The sequence below is a fragment of the Delphinapterus leucas genome, chromosome 10 (genome assembly GCF_059928025.1).
Source record: "Delphinapterus leucas isolate spDelLeu-1000000601 "Yukka" chromosome 10, BTC_Dleu_Yukka2, whole genome shotgun sequence".
NCBI lineage: Eukaryota > Metazoa > Chordata > Mammalia > Artiodactyla > Monodontidae > Delphinapterus > Delphinapterus leucas.
Window position 1 is genome coordinate 344899 of NC_143138.1, and position 17888 is coordinate 362786.

Genomic DNA, 17888 nt, shown 5'->3' on the forward strand with positions numbered 1-17888 from the left:
TAGCATAACCTACATGCAGCAACATGGATAAACCTCAAAAACAGTACTGAGTAGAAAGAGGAGTCACAGAAAAATGCACGCCTGTGATCCCACTGATGCTATTTAAAACTCAGAAACAGGTAACAGTAAACAACGTGTTAATCAGGAACCACAAAACGCAGAAGTGACTCTACCAGGGGAGGGAGGTGATGCAAATGTGCACCGAGGGTCCTGATCACAACACTGCATTTCTTCAGCTGCAATTTCTTCTAATTCACATCTACACAAGAGCTATTCCTCTGTAGGGATAAAACATTTCATACAGAAATATTTGAAAAGAACTTAGTCGAGTAAAGAAGCAAACCAACATTAAAGTAGTCACAATGTGAGGTGTCAAATGCGACTCCAGCATCTGAAGGAAGCACCACAAGAAGAGCAGAGGGCCTCGCCCGTGCACGCTTTGGGGGAACAGGACAGGGCCATGCCACAGGAGGCTCTCTGTGGGACGAGACACCTGCATCTGAGACGGGAGTTGAAGGATGGTGCAGAGCGAAGGGACTTAGGGCACAGAGCGTCAGGGAGCGAGGCTCCTGCGAAAGCACAGTGGTCGGCTGATGAAGGGCCGGGCCTGAGCAGGAAGAGCCAACCAGGTAGAGACAGGTTCAGAGGACGCTCATCAGCCCTCACGAGAGATGGAGGCCAGAACACCCCCAGGGCCCAGCTGGCCGCCTGAGACAAGGACGCACAGAAAGGGGCTGGCATGAAGGAGGAGGGCCATTTTGGTTTGGACACAATGACCTGATATCCCAGGGGAACTTCCAGCGAAGACGTCTCGTAGGAAACAGATCCGAAGCCTAGGAACGGCCTGCAGGTTAAAGATCACGGGCACCACTGACAAAGGGACGGAGGGAGTAGATGAGAAGAGACTGAGGAGGGCCCAGAGCGCCCGCATGAGGACAGAAATGGGAAGAGGAGTGGGGTGAAAGACAACTCCAGTGGTTGAATTTTATCTGCCAGGGTTCAAGGTTTTGACTTCAGAACCCACATCCTGCGCCCAAGTGGTGAATCAATGGTTTTACTCACTTATGCCCTGCACATCCCCAACTTTCCAAACAGACTTTTAGCTTCTCTCTCATCTCTGAAACAACATCTATGTGAAAAAACAGCAGCACTACGTATAACGGCCAAGACTTGAAAGCATCCAAGTGCCCACTGAAAGGTGAATGGAGAAAGATGTGGTCTCTGTATACAATGGAATACTACTCAGCCATAAAAAGAATGAAATTCTGCCATTTGCAGCAACACAGATGGACCTGGAGGGCATTATGCTTAGTGAAATAAGTCAGACAAATATCGGATGATATCACTTATATGTGGAATCTAAAAAAAGACAACAAACTAGTGACTGAAGCAAAAAAGAAACAGACTCCAAGATATAGAGAACAAACTAGTGGTTACCAGTGGTGGAGGGGAGGTACAAACTACTGGGTGTAAGATAGCCTCAAGTATAATACTGTACAACATGGGGAATAGAGCCAATATTTTGTAATAACTGTAAATGGAGTTTGACTTTTAAAAGTTGTATTAAAAAACAAAGTTTTAACTAGAATAAATAAAAACAGCAGCAAAAAAAGACAATTATATACAATTAAGCTAAAAATAATCAAATATGTAAAATATGGTACCCATGGTTCAAGTGACTCAAAAACCTTTAAAACTGATTGCTGTAAAGGACCCTCCCTGGACATATTTAAAAAGAACAAAAACAAAACACCTGTCCTTTCTCCACCTCCATGTTGGAATACCTGGAAGAGATTTAGGGGCTTCAAATAAAACCTCAATCAAGCATTTCATGCCAGACTTTAATGGCCATTATGACTACCTTCCTGAGTCGGTCAAAAATCTGCAATTATCCAAACTCTAAATTAGATAATTCCTTTTAAAAGACTGGCACAGGTTAAAATATATGTAAAAAAAAATTCCTTGGAATTATGTAATTACAGCTACCGCAATAAAATTACAAGCTAAGGTTTATTAAGCATATAGCTCTGGTTTTCCTTTCTCAAAGGTCTCAAAGAATTAAGGATTTGTGGTTAACCTGGGGTGCACACTTAGAACGCAAAACTCTGTAAACAGTCAATGAGCATATGAAAAAGTGTTAACCTACCAAGCAGAGAAAGGCATGCAGATGAAAATACCATGAAAGAGTATGTTTACCTATCAAATTAGAAACTATAATCAGCGATGATGGCCAAATGTGGTGAGACCGGCTTCTGGAAAGCAATCTGGCAAACCCCACCAGGAGTCTTTGGAGTTGTACTCCGAGTTGTAAGAATCCACTGTGAGGAAGTAAGAAATGTGACCAAAGACTATCTTCCCCTCTCAGTAACAACAACGAAAATAACCAGCAGGAAAAAAGTTAAAATAATAAAAATTAGAAAATGGTACATCTGCACTAACAAATATAAAGCCATAAAACTCATCTTTACAAAAATAGTTAATAAAAATGGAAAAGCGCTCACAACAGAAGAGCTGATAGAAAAAGATACATTCAAGGTAAACAGAATTGCGGAAAATGTTTCATATATTTTTTATAACATATATACACACAGGTATATGGTATATATAAGACACTAATTATATATACTAAAATAAGACAGTGTTCATCTTTGGCGCATTATAGATGATTTAAAAATTTTTTTAGATTTTCAGTATTTCTCTTTTTAAAAAATGATAACTAGGTCTTACTTTTATAATAAAGAAAAAAATGCGTGACTGGAAAAACACTTCCAAGACTTGAGGAAAACTCAAAGGCGCTGGCCCTGCACGTGGAAACGCACAGAGTACTCAAGGGCTGGCACCTGCTGTACGGGCTCCAAACAGCACATCCACTGAAGGCCTGCAATGGGGCCTATTTTAAAGGACGTAACTTGTAGGGAAAGAGGAGTTTGATACTCTGATCTGATAAATTTAATGTTTATTATTTAATGTTGTTTCATCAAGTCCGAAATGATATACATTTATCAACCGGCTTCATGTCCTATTCCTTTGGTGTGCTTTCATGGAAACAATTTTGTTCTTTATCTTAATATATGTATGGTGCTTGGCCAGAAAGCATTCTGGATTTAGCATGAGAAAACTTAATTTTGAGTCCTGCTCTGCTCTGCTGTTTACGGGTCAAGGCATTAACCTCTCCGAGCATTTTTCTGCATGAAAAAAATGGAGTTAATAATACTTTCCTTGATTACTTCACAGAGCTATTTTCATCAAATAAAACTGTGTATATAAAATCATTCTAGCTTTAAAGGATGAGTGATGATTAAATTTTAATAAACGCCTAACAAGCGTGATTATGCACGTACTGTTCCTATGTAAAAATTAATTCTACTCTTGAAGATGGAGACCGAGACAAAGGGGACTGAAGAGGCTGGCCATCTCTGTGCCGCTCCTGGTAGAGCTCCTGGCGGAGCAAGAAAGCAGAAGGAACTATGCCTGGAGGACCCTTGGCAAAGTCCCCACCCGCAGCCTGAAGGAGACCTGAGAGAGGTGGGGCCCATCTGGTAGAAGCACACCAGGCAGAAGCCCTCGGTGAGCACTTCCCTCCGAGAGCAGAGCAGAGCCTGAGAACAGATAACCAATGTTCATGGGACCCACGTGCCCTGGGATTGTTCTAGGATCTGGGCCTCCCGAGCTACCTGTCATTTGAGAAAGGAACCGTGAAAAACAGTGGCAGTTGGCAACTTTTATACCTTAATTCAAGAAATATATTTTACTTGATCGTCATCATGAAATTAATGAATTCACTCATAAAAAACAGAATCGGCACAAACACTATAAATCTAGTTTACTGTCTATTGCTTTAATACTCAACTGAATGATTTCAAAATATTCAATTCCAAATTCTGAGTGCCCAAAATAGCCCACCCCCAGATCCTGCATATCACCTTGTCTCAGAACAATCTGGACAAAGGCTGGGAAGGACATCAAAGCCCATCTGCATGTCAATTTCATTCTTCTTCCTAATGATACAAACTGAACCTAACAGATAATTCCCACTCATAACTTTGTAAAAACCTAAAAATCTCCCTGCTTGTTATATGCAGTTCCTAATCACTTCATATATTTTTAAAATGATAAAAGATTTCTTCAATAATAATGTTAGTGTCATTATTGTTACTGCATAAAAATAAAATGCCCACTTTCTACAAATACTAACTTTCTACTGCAAGAGAGCACCTTGCAGTTCTCAACACAAAAATTTCTGGAAATAAACTCGACATTTGGCCCTAAAGTCTTAAGTCACAACATTTCTCATCAGGATGATTAATCTTTACGAAAAGGCAAGAAAACAAGACACAGCCACCCACTCTGACATTTTCAATCTTTGAAAAAAAAATCCCAATCTAGTTCATGAACTGGAACCATCATTTGTAAAAAGTATGCAATCCATCAAGAGCACTTTCTGATTATAAGATTAACAAGATCACTATCTTTCTTATTCTTTGCACTGAGAAAACTGTACTGACATTAGAAAAGTGGTTCTAGCTTAGTTTTACTTAGAAATCTGATAAACTTTTGTCCAGGAACCAAGCAGCCTTTAATAATAACATGATTACTTCACTTTTTCCTTTTCTGCTTACTTGAAAAATAGAATCAACAAAGTGTAACACTAAAAAAAACTACTCCATTGATTTATACAGGGCTCATTTTTGTCCACCTTTCTACAGGCAGGACTGGAGAGTGGAGGGTATGTACTTTTCAGGTAAGACAAAGCAACCTAGAGCTGTGCCCGCGTGCACGAGTGTGTGTGCACGCACGCGTGTGTGCGTGTGCTCTGGCAGGCAAGCAGAAGCAATGCTGTGGCGCCCTGGAGCGGGAGGGAGGAAGAAGAGGTGGCTCTGCAAGCTCAGGGTTTGCTGTCGGCTAGAAGTAAAAGCTTTAACCTAAAAGAAGCCAAATCAGAGATGACTCCTCAAGATCTGGGTTTGAAGCCTTTCTTTCCTTTTCCTCCCTCAGTTTTGAAAAGCTCTAACCTTGAGAGGGCTTTGCTCTAGAGAAAGAGGAGAGCATTACCTCAGTGACTCCGGTGAGCTGTGAGAAGGAGGGACCGGGCACGGGGAGGAGCGGGGGTGGGGGGCTGAGGAAACAGCTGGGAACGAAGCAGATGACACCACCACTTGTCCATTTAACGCGATCCATTTACCTGTGTTATTTTTTCTATTCCCTGGAAGTTGTGCTTTTCAAAATGTTCTGCGATATTTCGGAAGGTGTGACGTTCAAGGTAGCAGCAATTACTCAGGACTATTAAAAGTCTCTGTTCCTAAAACCAATACAAATTTTTAGAAAAATATTTAGAGTAACAAATTGAAAGTCTAACAGATAACATTTATCACTTGTTAAATTTAATTATAATCTCTTGGTGTTTAATATCAATATTCAATACTTTGTTTTTCTTGGTTCCTTCTTTCCAGTAAGAGGGAGAAACACAATACAGTTCTATAATTCTACTAATTGCTCACTATGACATAACACACTATAGAGCCAAACAATGTTTGACTCAAATTCCTTTTGAAATTTATCAGCTGTATGGAAAAACAGACTGATGCAACACAGTAAACTAGAAAAACAGGATAGCTGCTTTCTTAGGAAAGGGATTCTACTTTATTGGTTATTCCACTTCATACGTTTTGCACCCCAAAAAAGCTATAAAAATGGGTATTTAAAAAGAACTACCAAAAAATGGAGAAACTCTCAGAAAATAATTTCTAAATTTCTTATAACTTGGAAGAGAATTGTAATGCCATCCATAGATGGGCTCCTTCAAACACCAGGCCTTCACAGAATTTCTTATGTAGAAGAGTCTCCCTCTTACGGGGACTCTCCCCCGGTCAGCCATGCAGGGTGCCGGTCTACACTCCCCAGGCTTCCCGCTGTTTAAGGTGACTTGTATCAAAATTACCAGACCCCCCAGGCTGATGAATCAATCATCCTCTCAGAGTTCAGAAGAACTGGCTTTCTAAATACAGTTCTAGGAATGGCACTGTCACTGTTCTTGGGGCTGTCTGAGCACTGTCCCTGCTCCCTCAGGCGTGAGGGCTTCTCTGGAACCACTGTGACTAACTTAGGGCCTTGGTTTAGATCCTTGACTAAAAACTAAGGCAGAACTCCTTCCTAGGAGAAGCTCTCACCCATACTTTGATCGCTGCTGTGTACTAATCAGGGTAGCTTAGGTTAATGTCAGGAAGGCAGGTGGGAATAACCAGGCCCTGGCAGGTGCACAGACCACAGGGCTAGGCTCACTGAGCCTGGATCACCCAAGAATTCCATTCAGCTCCCTCAAAATGTGTAAAACTTTCCATGTCTTTATTTAAAATTTTACTGTTTAGTTCTGGCAGAGTGTGGCCGATTTGCTGCCTTTTGTGGTCATCAACAAATATAATTAAAAGGCCCAGGAAGTATTACAGTGCTTTCAAAGCAATGAAAGTTTGTCAGTGGCCTGAATGACTCTATGGACAGGAAGTGGCGGCAAAAAAAAGCCTAAAACAAATGTGCTGTGCGTCTACTCCTCGTCCACGTTCTGTGTTCAAACCGCGTGAGGTGGGCACCAGGAGGTGACACGTGAGGCTGGGGGAGGCCCAGACCCCTGCCCACAGCTAGCTGTCACTGTTATGTGGCCCTTGTAAAGCGTGTGACATAAAGTCACCGTGACACTTCATCAGCCACGCTGAGCAGTGGCATCCCAAATATCTCAACTGGTCTCTCAGCCCCACGATCAATCCTTAATTACCCTCCAGGCACCGCCTCCCAGCTGCCCACCCCAGCCCGCCACACCTTCTCTGCCCTCTTCATTAATTAACTCTGGTTGATTTTTACCCTTGTAATCTGAATGGTTCTTCCCCCAGAATGGAAAAACTATTTGAGTGATTTGAAGTCTTACTCTTAGTAAGTGTATTTTTTCCTCAAATATAACCAATCACAGGAAACAAAAGTGGGAAGAAAACCTGACAAATAATCAAATTCTTAAAATTGAATGACTCATCAAAAGCTGACAAACAACTCAGATGAATACACATGCTTGAAAATAACAACTCAACCTATCCATGGCAGTACCTGCAGACTGAGGACTGCACGGCCTTGTGTACTGTTCTGGCTACCCCACAGCATCTCTGTGATGCGGCCATCAGGCCACCCTCCGTGGCATGCCCGAGGTTCTTCTGTCAGTAAGCAGCAGACCAGCAAGCGAACCAGAAACCTAGCCCTTTCTTCCCACAAGGTGCCTCTCTGCTGGATAACAGGACAAGACCCTAAGAAGATCTCAATTACCTGGACCAAATCTAACACGGTATCATCCAATGGGGAAAAACACAGGAACTGAATTTGGTTCCAAATCTGGAACAATTTCAGGAGAGTGAAATGGGACAGAGAAGGTCCAGTGACCAGCAGAAGCAAGTGCGAAGCATGCAGGGCTCTGGGTGACAGAGGAGAGGAGGCGAAGGCATGGTTCTGGGGGAGTCCTGGGCTCAGAGCAAGCCGTGTTAGCTCAAGAAGGGAACTTGTGAGCACATGGCAGCTGCTCCAAATACTGGGAAGATAGTCACCTAGAAATTAGGCTTGTCCCAAAAGACCCAGAAGAAACGTGGTTGGCCAGACAGGCAGCAAGGCCTTTCTCCACTGAGAAGGATCCTTCCTCGCATGTCCTTCTCTCCCATTCACAGCGGGAGAACGGTTTGAACTCACCACATAGCCCTCCTCAGCTGCCACTCATCCCTGACCCAGCGCAGGCAGCTGCCCCTCGGCCATCCACACGCCCTCCCACGAGGCCTGGCTTCTGTCTGACCTGGCCTGATGCTCTGTCAGTCTGCGATACCGTTAAATATTCCTTTGCTTAAACGCGCTCTCCCACCTGTCCCTGGATTTCCTTCCCTGATTCTTCCTTCTCAGGGAACTTCCAGGCTCTCTGCCTCAGGCCTTCCCTTAAATACTGGCACCCTCAATATTATTTTTATATATTTGGCCCTCCTCTCCTCCTACCGTTTTCCCTAGTATTCTCATCCACTCCCAGGCCTTACACTGCTGACTCACAAATCTGTACCTAGATCTCTCTCCTGGGGTCCAATCACCCACTAGACATCCCACCTGAACATCCCTCATTCAACACATCTGGTCCCAAACTGAATTTTTAATCTTTCTTTAGAAACTATTTCCTTCCTGAATTCTCTTCATGAACAGTACTGTTATCTACCTAGTCACCCAAGTAATTAAACCTACAATAGCTTTTAAAAAAAAATTACTTTGATTAAACTCTATTTTTCCTAATATAACAAATCCTTATTTAGGAATTCATACTTATAATAACTGTAGAAATTATATATGGCAGGAAATTTAGTTCACATGTTTTCTTTCTTGACAGGTACATACACATACACACACATCATTCAAGCTAATGACAAACCAGAGAGGGTTGTTTTTTTTGTTTGTTTGTTTTTTAGGATAGCTGGAGTTTGAATTTCAACAGCTAAATTCACATACAGGATAAAGTGTATGTGTGAATCATTGCTAAACACATGCATATGTTTAAAATATATGTGTGTTTATAGAAAAGGTGATTTGGTTTTGGTTTTGCCATGGAATTTTGTGTTGTGTTCAAATAAAATGCTATTAGGGAACTTAACAACAACAACAACAACAAAAAAAAAAAATAGAGAAAAGCAGAGCTTCTCTGTTTAAAGAGGGAAAATGGGGAGAAATGGTGCCTGTCCTTTGCCTCCTCTCACCGCTTTCAAGCACCAGGGTACCACACTCAGGATCTCCACACAATGCAGAGAGGAGACGGAGCTACTTAAGCTGCAACTTCAGCTAAAAGATTTTTAAGTGCGGAATATTTACAAAATTATATTTTTACTAAAACTTTCACAAAATAAAACACAGCTCCAAAGTAACAGTAGCATGCTACATCAGTAATGTGGTAACAAAGTATTAATAATTTAGACTGAGTTATGAAACAGTCATAATGACATGCTTTATAACAAATGACATTTTACTTTCTATTTATCATCTTAATTATTTATGATCTTACTTACAGAAGTCAAACTAAAGTCTTCATGGATACTTCCAAACAAATCAGGAGAAGAAACATCAACGGAGAGACTGAATAGAGAAGTAAGAGAACAAGTTAAAGCACTAAAATTAAAAATGGTAACATAATGTTATATGTCAATTATACCTCAATAAAAAATGCAATGAAACCTATGTAAATTTGACTTTAAAACCTCTTGGTCAAAAATCATATAACTTTCTGTTTTTTAATATTTAACACCTAACAGCTCAAAGTAGACACTGTGGACTATCTATTAACATGGGCCACATAAAATGTGCTTTTGGGGTCTTCCCAATAATTTAATTTCTAGGTATAGACTCTCATAACTGAAATGTTTTTGCCCATCAGAATCTAGAGGGGATTTTTTCAAGCTCACGTTCATAGTAAATGACTTGAGGTGAGCTGAGTTAGGAAATTAGTTAATTTCCTAACAAGTGACCAGACACAGAAAGCTGCAGGGGAGGAAACACCAAAGACCCACTGATTAATTTATAAGTACAGCAGAATCACAAGTAACACCTTAGCAGGATTCCTTTTCTTTAAATCTAACCAACTGATTTTAGAATTCATATGGAAGACTAAATAGATAAAAATATAAAATAAGTTTAACATAAAGAAGCAATAAAAGGATAACAATCTGAAAAACATTAAAAAAGAAAAACTACTGGGCTTCCCTGGTGGCGCAGTGGTTGAGAGTCCGCCTGCCAATGCAGGGGACGCGGGTCCGTGCCCCAGTCCGGGAAGATCCCACATGCCGCGGAGCGGCTAGGCCCGTGAGCCATGGCCGCTGTCCAGAGCCCTGCTCTGCAATGGGAGAGGCCACAGCAGTGAGTGGCCCTCTCAAAAAAAACAAAAACAAAAAAACAAAACTACTGATAATTAAAACAACAAACACTGATAGGAAACATTTGTGAATGAATAGAACCGAAGATAAAGTTCAGAAATACCTTCACTACATATTAGAATTCAATGATGTAAGGCACAGAAATTGTAACAAAACAAGAAGACAAAACTTATTTAATTCAAAACATCAGTAAACTGATTAACAATACAAATTCCTGGTAAATTAATGTGCTAATAAACATATAAAAATCAAAGAAAAACTAGAATAACTAACTAAATATTTATTAGGTCTCAGAGGGATAAGTGTCTTATATACTGAGAGGCAAAAACCATGTAAACATGGAAACAGACAAACATGGAAAAAATTCCAGTTGTCAGTTATAGATTTAAGAGGCATTTATTTCACTATCATCTGTGTCAGAGCGCATAAGCCTTAGGTACACAGAAGTTACACATGCCAAACAGTCAGAAAAACTAGGTTTAAAAAAAATCCCAGAGAGCAGCATTATAAAAGAATTATCACATGGATCTGGAAATATCAGGAATAGAGATGTGTCCTCTGGAGTTCAACTAACCAAGAATGGCTCAGACAGTGTCCCTTTAACAGGAGTGCCAGGGTAACCCCCTGCACCAGAACCACAACAGCTATCAACGAGGAGTCACGCATTTTAACTCCCTATTTTATTATTTATAAACCCTGTTCCTCCGGATAATCAGTAAGCTAATCGTGTGCTCAGTTTGTTCAATGTGCCTCTAGTAAAGGTGAGACAAGTTCAGAAGATGAAGAAATTGTGGAAAGAATACAGGCCAAATATATAAAAATATAATTCATATGACTACTTGCTCTCTCTTATTGGAAGTCCCAGGGTATAAGACCAAATACAGAACAAAAGCCTGTATTTTCAATCCTGGTAAATGCATCGGTGAGGCTACTCTCAGCTCTACTTACTGTGCAGTATCTACATCGGCATCAGGCTTGGTGCTCAACTGTTCCAGACAGCATATAAAAACCTAAGTCAAAAATAAGACGTTTCAGTGGTATGAACGCTTAGATACTAATCTATTCGGACCTTAAAGATAAATTTTACATAAATAACCAGAAATACAGTGTATCTCTATTAAGTGGTATGTATGCATATATACCTTCTGTAAGTGGATAGACTGTATGTCCCATATATAGAGTATATATTCACATACACATAAAAGTATGTAAGCACTGGGAACACACATCCCAACGTATAATGCTAAGTGATAAAAAAATTTAAAGCACCTATGTTCTGATCCCATTGTTAAGTTCTTGAATGTATTTTATTTCCTTCCTCTCACTCATTCACTCATGCATTCAACTGGGTTTATGTGCCCACAAGGCACTGGTCCCAAAGAACTTGGTGCTCTAGGTACAATGTAAACAACTGTCATGTCATTTAATCTGTGCTCTAACAGATATATACACACAAAGTACTGTGAGAACACAAAAAAGGGGAGCATAATAAAAATGAGTTATTGGGGTACTGCTAAGCAAGGTGGAACTAATCTTACCTTGAACTTATTTACCATAAACTATTATGTTCTCAGACAAGAAGGAAAAAAGAATACATATTTAATATCTGCTATACGCTGATTATGAGTAGGAGGGAAGACTAATAATTCGCATTATTTCAGGCTTCAGGGCATCAGCGCTTTTACAAAGTACCTGCATGATGTTGATGCTTAGTTGGCAAACCTCTTCCTGGGTTTTCGGTTGTTGAAAGACCTGTAAGGAAGAATGAGAATTGTTGTACTTGGCTAAGAAAACTTTTTGTTTATGAAGTTCGATATAAGAAGTTAACACGTGGGAAAGTGTGTCCAGTGTGGGTCACCTGACTCTGAAAGGGGACAGGAATGGAGAGCTGGCCTCGGGCCGAGTGACTGTGGCCTGAGTGACAGGGCAGCAGCTCTGGCATCGCAATGACCCAAACCTGCAAGGGGAGTCCCCGGCTGCCCGGCCCCCACCGCAGACGGCTGCTCTCAGACACTCACGCTGGCTTCTCCGGGCTTGCACTCCAGGACTTCTCGCAGCGACTGCAGGGAGTGCACCACGCAGAGCTCAAAGTGGCATGGCTGCAGAAGACAAAAGCAACAGGACCTGGGCATGCAGACCCCGAGCAGAAGCAAACTCGGCCCTGATGCCCAGATTTCCAGACGTGAGGAAAGGGATGGAGACACACACAGCCTCCCCGCCACCCGGACCTAGACCTGGCATGTTCTGCACTTGATATTTAAAGACCATGAACCCTGACAGTTGGAAGCGCATCTAATTCAATTAGAATAGAAGTTGGGTAGAATGAGAATTTTTCTTCAAAATTCTACTCTCCTGAGAGGCAGATGCCGGGATGAAGCGCAGACGTAACATACTCTGGGACGAGCTCCATCTCCCCGGGCCTTCCTCATCTCCCAGGGGACGTTAGTACGATGACCCAGAGGAAGGCCGACCTTTCATTCCAACCATCTCTACGGTCACCAGATTCTATGCCCATCAAGTCAGAAATGAAACCTGAAAACATGTCCAACAAATGGGCTTCAGGATGAGTCTGAATGAGCCCTAACTACACCTCCTCGTGCCAGGCCCACTCCAGGGGACGGTGACATGTGTTCTCGTTATGTGTACATTCTGGGATGGAGTCGACAAAACTGTCACTTCTACAAAAAAAAAAGTACAGAAATAAAATAAGTGGACTGCAAAGTAGGGTAAGGGCCATGAAGAGAACAAGCGGGCACTCAGAGGAAAACTGATGGAGGGGTTCTGCCCTAAGCAGGAGAAGCCCCTGAGCCAGTGACAACATCCAAGCTGAGACCAAGGGCAAGAGGGGCCGCCCCCGGACAGAGACAGGAGGGGCCTGGAGGCGCCGAGTCACCACCACGGGCCAGAGCCTGGTAGAGCCTGCACGGGGCAGGACAAGGCTCAGTTCAGCTGAACCAGCTCTGGGCAAAATCTGCTTCAATTACTAAAAGAACTCAGGGAAAAATCGAACAGAAAAAAAGACACACCTGTATACAAACCAAAGAAAGACAAGTTTACTCTCTCACAAAAAGGAATCCAGGCTTAAGGAAAACTAATAGCACCTCAACTTAATGTCATTTTAATACTGCACTTTGGAGCCACCAGAGGGCACCATAAAGAACATGCAAAAGTCTTTAAGTGCAGAGAAAGAAGGTTGGGGGCGGGGGCAGGGGCAGGGATGGATGTGACAGAAAATACCGCCTACAGAAAGTAAAGTCCTGGTAGACACCGGCCTTACGAACCCACCTACCTGCCCCAGAAGGTAGGAAAATCTAAGATGTTACAATAATAACACTGGGAATTCAACCCCAAATCCAATGGCAGGCAGTTCAGTGTTCCTGTGCTGTTTCCTAACTGTCTTGCCTTAGAATGTGAACAGAGAGCCCGGAGAGCACTGCCAGTGGGAAAGGGAGCACATGAGTCTACACAGCTGCGATTTCTTTTTTTCTGAAAAGAAAGAACAGGCACTATCTCTGCATTTTGTCAGTGAATCACCCAAGCTGCTGATTATAACATCACATATCATTCCAGTTATTCTGAAAGGAGAAAATTCTCAGAATTATCCAAACTGAAAAAAGGCAGAAAACATTTTCAACAAGAGTAGAAAACAGGATGCTCTCCAACGAGCTGTTTCAGACACTCAGCTGAAAGCACAGTCATGGGGGCAAAGCTCATGTGCATTTCTTTAACTTGATAAGGACTCACAGGGAAAGAAAAACATCCTTATTTCAAACAAATGGGATCAGTACTATGGAAATGCTAAGAAAATGTAAAGTAGTGTATGTAATAGCCTTTGAGACAACTGACTCTCTGTTCAAAACCTGAGAATTTCAGATGTTAGGTAAACACTCAAAGCTGGACCCTGGACATTGCTCTAAGCCTGGATGTACCTTCCCTCTCACGGGAAGTCTGTGCCCACAGCTGACAGCAGGCTCAGCTCCCAGAGGCCTATGGGATTATTAGCACATTTCTTCAACAACGTCCAATAAGACACACTGGCTGGCACCAAATCACCAGTAAGTGGCTTTAGATCTCTGGCTTGTGTGTCACCAAACACGAGACCAGCTATGCTATGGATACAGTATCTTACCATGTTATAAACTTTAAATTTATTAGAAACAAGCCTCTACAGTAACCACTTCGAAGGACTTTCATGGGGGCTTATCTACTACAAACAACCAACCAACCTTAGATGTGGCTGTTATCTCACGCACACACACTGGGGACCCAGATTTGCAGCCATCACACACGCACACTAGACTCTGTGTACAAAAACCACTAACCTGAAGCCAATACCTATTTTATGACTAAGTTGTTCATATTTTGTCCTTTTTTTTTTTTTAAATGAACATAAATCCTTGAAAACAGATGCTTCGTTTTCTCAAATTGAACACACATCTTCTTCTTTGCACAAGATGACCTGAAGCTGGTACTAAGAACCCAGGGTCAGGGCTGTGCTGTCTGCTCTGCCTGGCTTGTTTCATTTGGGGCAGTAATTCAGCAGTGCTGGTCCAGCAATGTCTCTGGCCTGCCATCCAGGCCTGCTGTGATAATTAGGGATGACAGGGGCATAGGATAGAGCTTTGATAATAGTAAGGCTTTATGTACATTTACGGTATTTTTATCATAGTGGTCCCAGTATTACAAGTATTAGTTTAATAAATTAAAATTCTCTGTATGTGTATAAAGCTTTGTATTACAGCTTTTTTCTACAGCATCTCATTTAATCGTAACCAACACCACTGTGAACAAGCATTCTGCTTCTTTAACTAGAGGCAGAGAGGTTAAGTGGCTTCTGAAGATGGCACAGCTACTGAGACAGAACTGAGGACGTAACCAGACCAGACACTGAAGCAGCACAGGGCCTTCCCTCCACACCAGTGCCGCCCAACACAAGTGCAGTGTGAGCCACAAACACACGTCATGTACGTAATCTTAGATTTTCCAGGAACCACAATAAGAAAAGTCAAAGAAAAACCTAAATTTTAGTTTATAACGTGTAATATATCAAAAATTATTTCAACATGTAGTCAATACAGAAAGTTGAGATCTTCTTTCTTTCTGTACTTGCTTCTTTCTTTGGAGTCTGAAGCTGTGCCAAGTGGCTGCTGTGCTGGATGGTACCATCTGCTCCACACCTCCTTCCTCTAAATATTGGGGGGGGGCCAAAAAGTGCCTTTGATTTTTAAGTAAAAATAAAAGACACATTTTTCATTTTCACCAAGAACTTTACTTAACAACGTATTCGCCCTTTTGTTCCACTACCTTCTGCCATTTTCAGGCAACTTCATAATTCCATCTTCCCAAAACTTTTTATCTTTTTGAGCAAAGAACTGTTCCAGGTGCCTTTCACAGTCTTCCAGGGAATTGAAATTTTTTCCATTAAGAGAATTATGTAAAGACTGATAAATGAAAATCTGAAGGTGCAATGTCTGGTGAATATGGCAGATGAATCAGAACTTCCCAGCCGAGCTGTAACAGTTTTTGCCTGGTCATCAAAGAAACACGTGGTCTCGCATCATCCTGATAGAAGGTTATGCGTTTTCTGCTGACTAATTCTGGATGCTTTTCATGGAGTGCTGCTTCCAGTTGGTCTAACCGGGAGCAGTACTTGTTGGAATTAATCGTTTGGTTTTCTGGAAGGAGCTCATAATAGAGGACTCCCTTCCAATCCCACTACACACACATTACCTTCTTTGGATGAAGACCGGCCTTTGGTGTGGTAGGTGGTGCTTCATTTCACTTGCCCCATGATTTCTTCCGTTCCACATTATTGTACAGTATCCACTTTTCATCGCCCATCACAATTTGTTTTAAAAACTGAACGTTTTCATTACGTTTAAGTAGAGACTCGCATGCAGAAATGCGGTCAAGAAGGTTTTTTCGCTTAACTTATGTGGAACCCAGACATCAAAGCAATCCACATAACCGAGCTGGTGCAAATGATTTTCCAACACTTGATTTGGATATTTTGATTTGGATATTTTGAGTATGTCGGCTATCTCCTGCGTGGTGTAACACTGATTGTTCTCAATTAATGTCTCCATTTGATCACTATCAACTTCAACTGGTCTACCCAACTGTGGAGCACTGTCCAGGGAGAAATCTCCAGCACGAAACTTCGCAAACCACTTTAGACATGTTCTATCAGTCACAGCACCTTCTCCATACGCTGCACAAATCTTTTTTTGCATTTTGGTTGTGTTTTTATCTTTCTTGAAATAATAAAGCATAATATGCTGAAAATGTTGCTTTTCTTCTTCCATCTTCAATATTAAAATGGTTACACAAAAATTCACCAATTTAGATAAGTCTTTTTTTTAAATGCACGCTGATATGACAGGTGTCACATACAATCTAACAAAATTGTTTCAAATGAAGTTAAACACAACTAAGTGCTACTAGAGCATCTTACGGAAAAAACCGAACGAACCTTATGGCCAACCCAATATTTAGCTATAGGACAGTTTGTATTTAAACATAAATACTTCTGAAAAATAAGCCAAATAAATCAAAACAAATTTTTATTAAAATTAAATCCTTTAAAATATAATTACAGGGACCTCCCTGGTGGTGCAGTGGTTAAGAATCCAACTGCCAATGCAGAGGACATGGGTTCAAGCCCTGGTCCGGGAAGATCCCACATGCCGCAGAGCAACTAAGCCTGTGTGCCACAACTACTGAGCCTGCGCTCTAGAGCCTGCGAGCCACAACTACTGAGCCCATGTGCTGCAACTACTGAAGCCCGCACCCCTAGAGCCCGTGCTCTGCAGCAAGAGAAGCCACCACAATGAGAAGTATTCGCACCACAATGAAGAGCAGCCCCTGCTCGCCACAACTAGAGAAAGCCCATGTGCAGCACTGAAGACCCAACGCAGCCAAAAATAATAATAAGATTTAAAAATATACATATATAATTATAAGACTTATTAAAAATAAATTCCCCTAATTTCAAGCATGATTTAATTTACAAAAATTTGGAAGTAAGCACTGCTGTTCCAAACACACACTTGTATAGCTTTGTATTAACTTAAGAAAGAACTTTGAACTTTCGAGGAAAAGAAGAGTTTCAACTTGTCAAAAATTCCCCAACTGAGACTGGGACTGACATATATACACTAATATGTATAAAATGGATAACTAATAAGAACCTGCTGTATGAAAAAATAAATAAAATTCAAAAAAATCCCCAACTGTCAGAGGAAGGCTGTGGACAAGCACACAAATTCAAGGACATGAAGAAATGTTACAGGGGGTGGTTGCTCCTCAACAACCTGAGCCCCACTACTTTGTAAATGTGAGCAAGTCAGACCGTTTTATTCCACTGTACCTGTCTACTAAGGTAAGACAGAACTGTTGGGGCCAGGATTGTGCTCTGCTGAAAAACTACATTTTTTCCAGCCTCCGCTGCAGACAGGGGTAGGCACGTGGATAAATTATGGCCAATTAGATGTAAGCAGAGTTGTCAGTTGTGGCTCCTGGGAAAATGCTGGACTTCCCTGCTGACAGGAATAAGGCTGTGGTGGCTGGAACTGCAGTGGCCATCCCGTGTCATGAGGCCATCCTGAGAGAGGAGCCACACTAAGGGTCACAAAGCAGGAGTCGGAGGAGCCCTGGACACTGCCCGTACTACATGACAAAGCTGCCACACCAGTCCCAACCTCTTTAGTGGGGGAGAAAAAGGAAATGCCCTCTTCTTTAAGCCACTGAATGTTTTAACCTTGCCTGACACCCACATACAGGTTGCTGTGGGATCCATGGGACAGACTCAAAAACACGAGAACTCACAAACTCTAACACTAACACAATTTTCAAGGGGATTCTGAAAATCTCAAAGCCCCATCTGAAAAGATGATTATTCCAGAGCAAACAGACCATGGTTTTAACTGCCCACCTGACCCCTGCATGTGTCTGGAGAAGTTCGCTGTT

General features: G+C 41.7%; 1 protein-coding gene across 10 annotated transcripts in view; it reads right to left on the reverse strand.

Annotated features, from left to right (window-relative positions):
• The window catches only part of EXOC2 (exocyst complex component 2), a 155924-nt gene that overhangs the window by 39752 nt on the left and 98284 nt on the right, over positions 1-17888 (reverse strand). For 9 of the 10 annotated variants that reach the window (XM_030760199.2, XM_030760200.2, XM_089918183.1 and 6 more), the window contains 5 exons: positions 11939-12019; positions 11613-11672; positions 10869-10930; positions 9060-9126; positions 5183-5299 (listed from right to left, as the gene is read on the reverse strand). In XM_030760199.2, the coding sequence (XP_030616059.2) occupies positions 5183-5299; positions 9060-9126; positions 10869-10930; positions 11613-11672; positions 11939-12019 (387 nt within the window). The remainder of the gene's footprint in view (positions 1-5182; positions 5300-9059; positions 9127-10868; positions 10931-11612; positions 11673-11938; positions 12020-17888) is intronic. The other variant, XM_089918181.1, reaches the window with a different exon arrangement.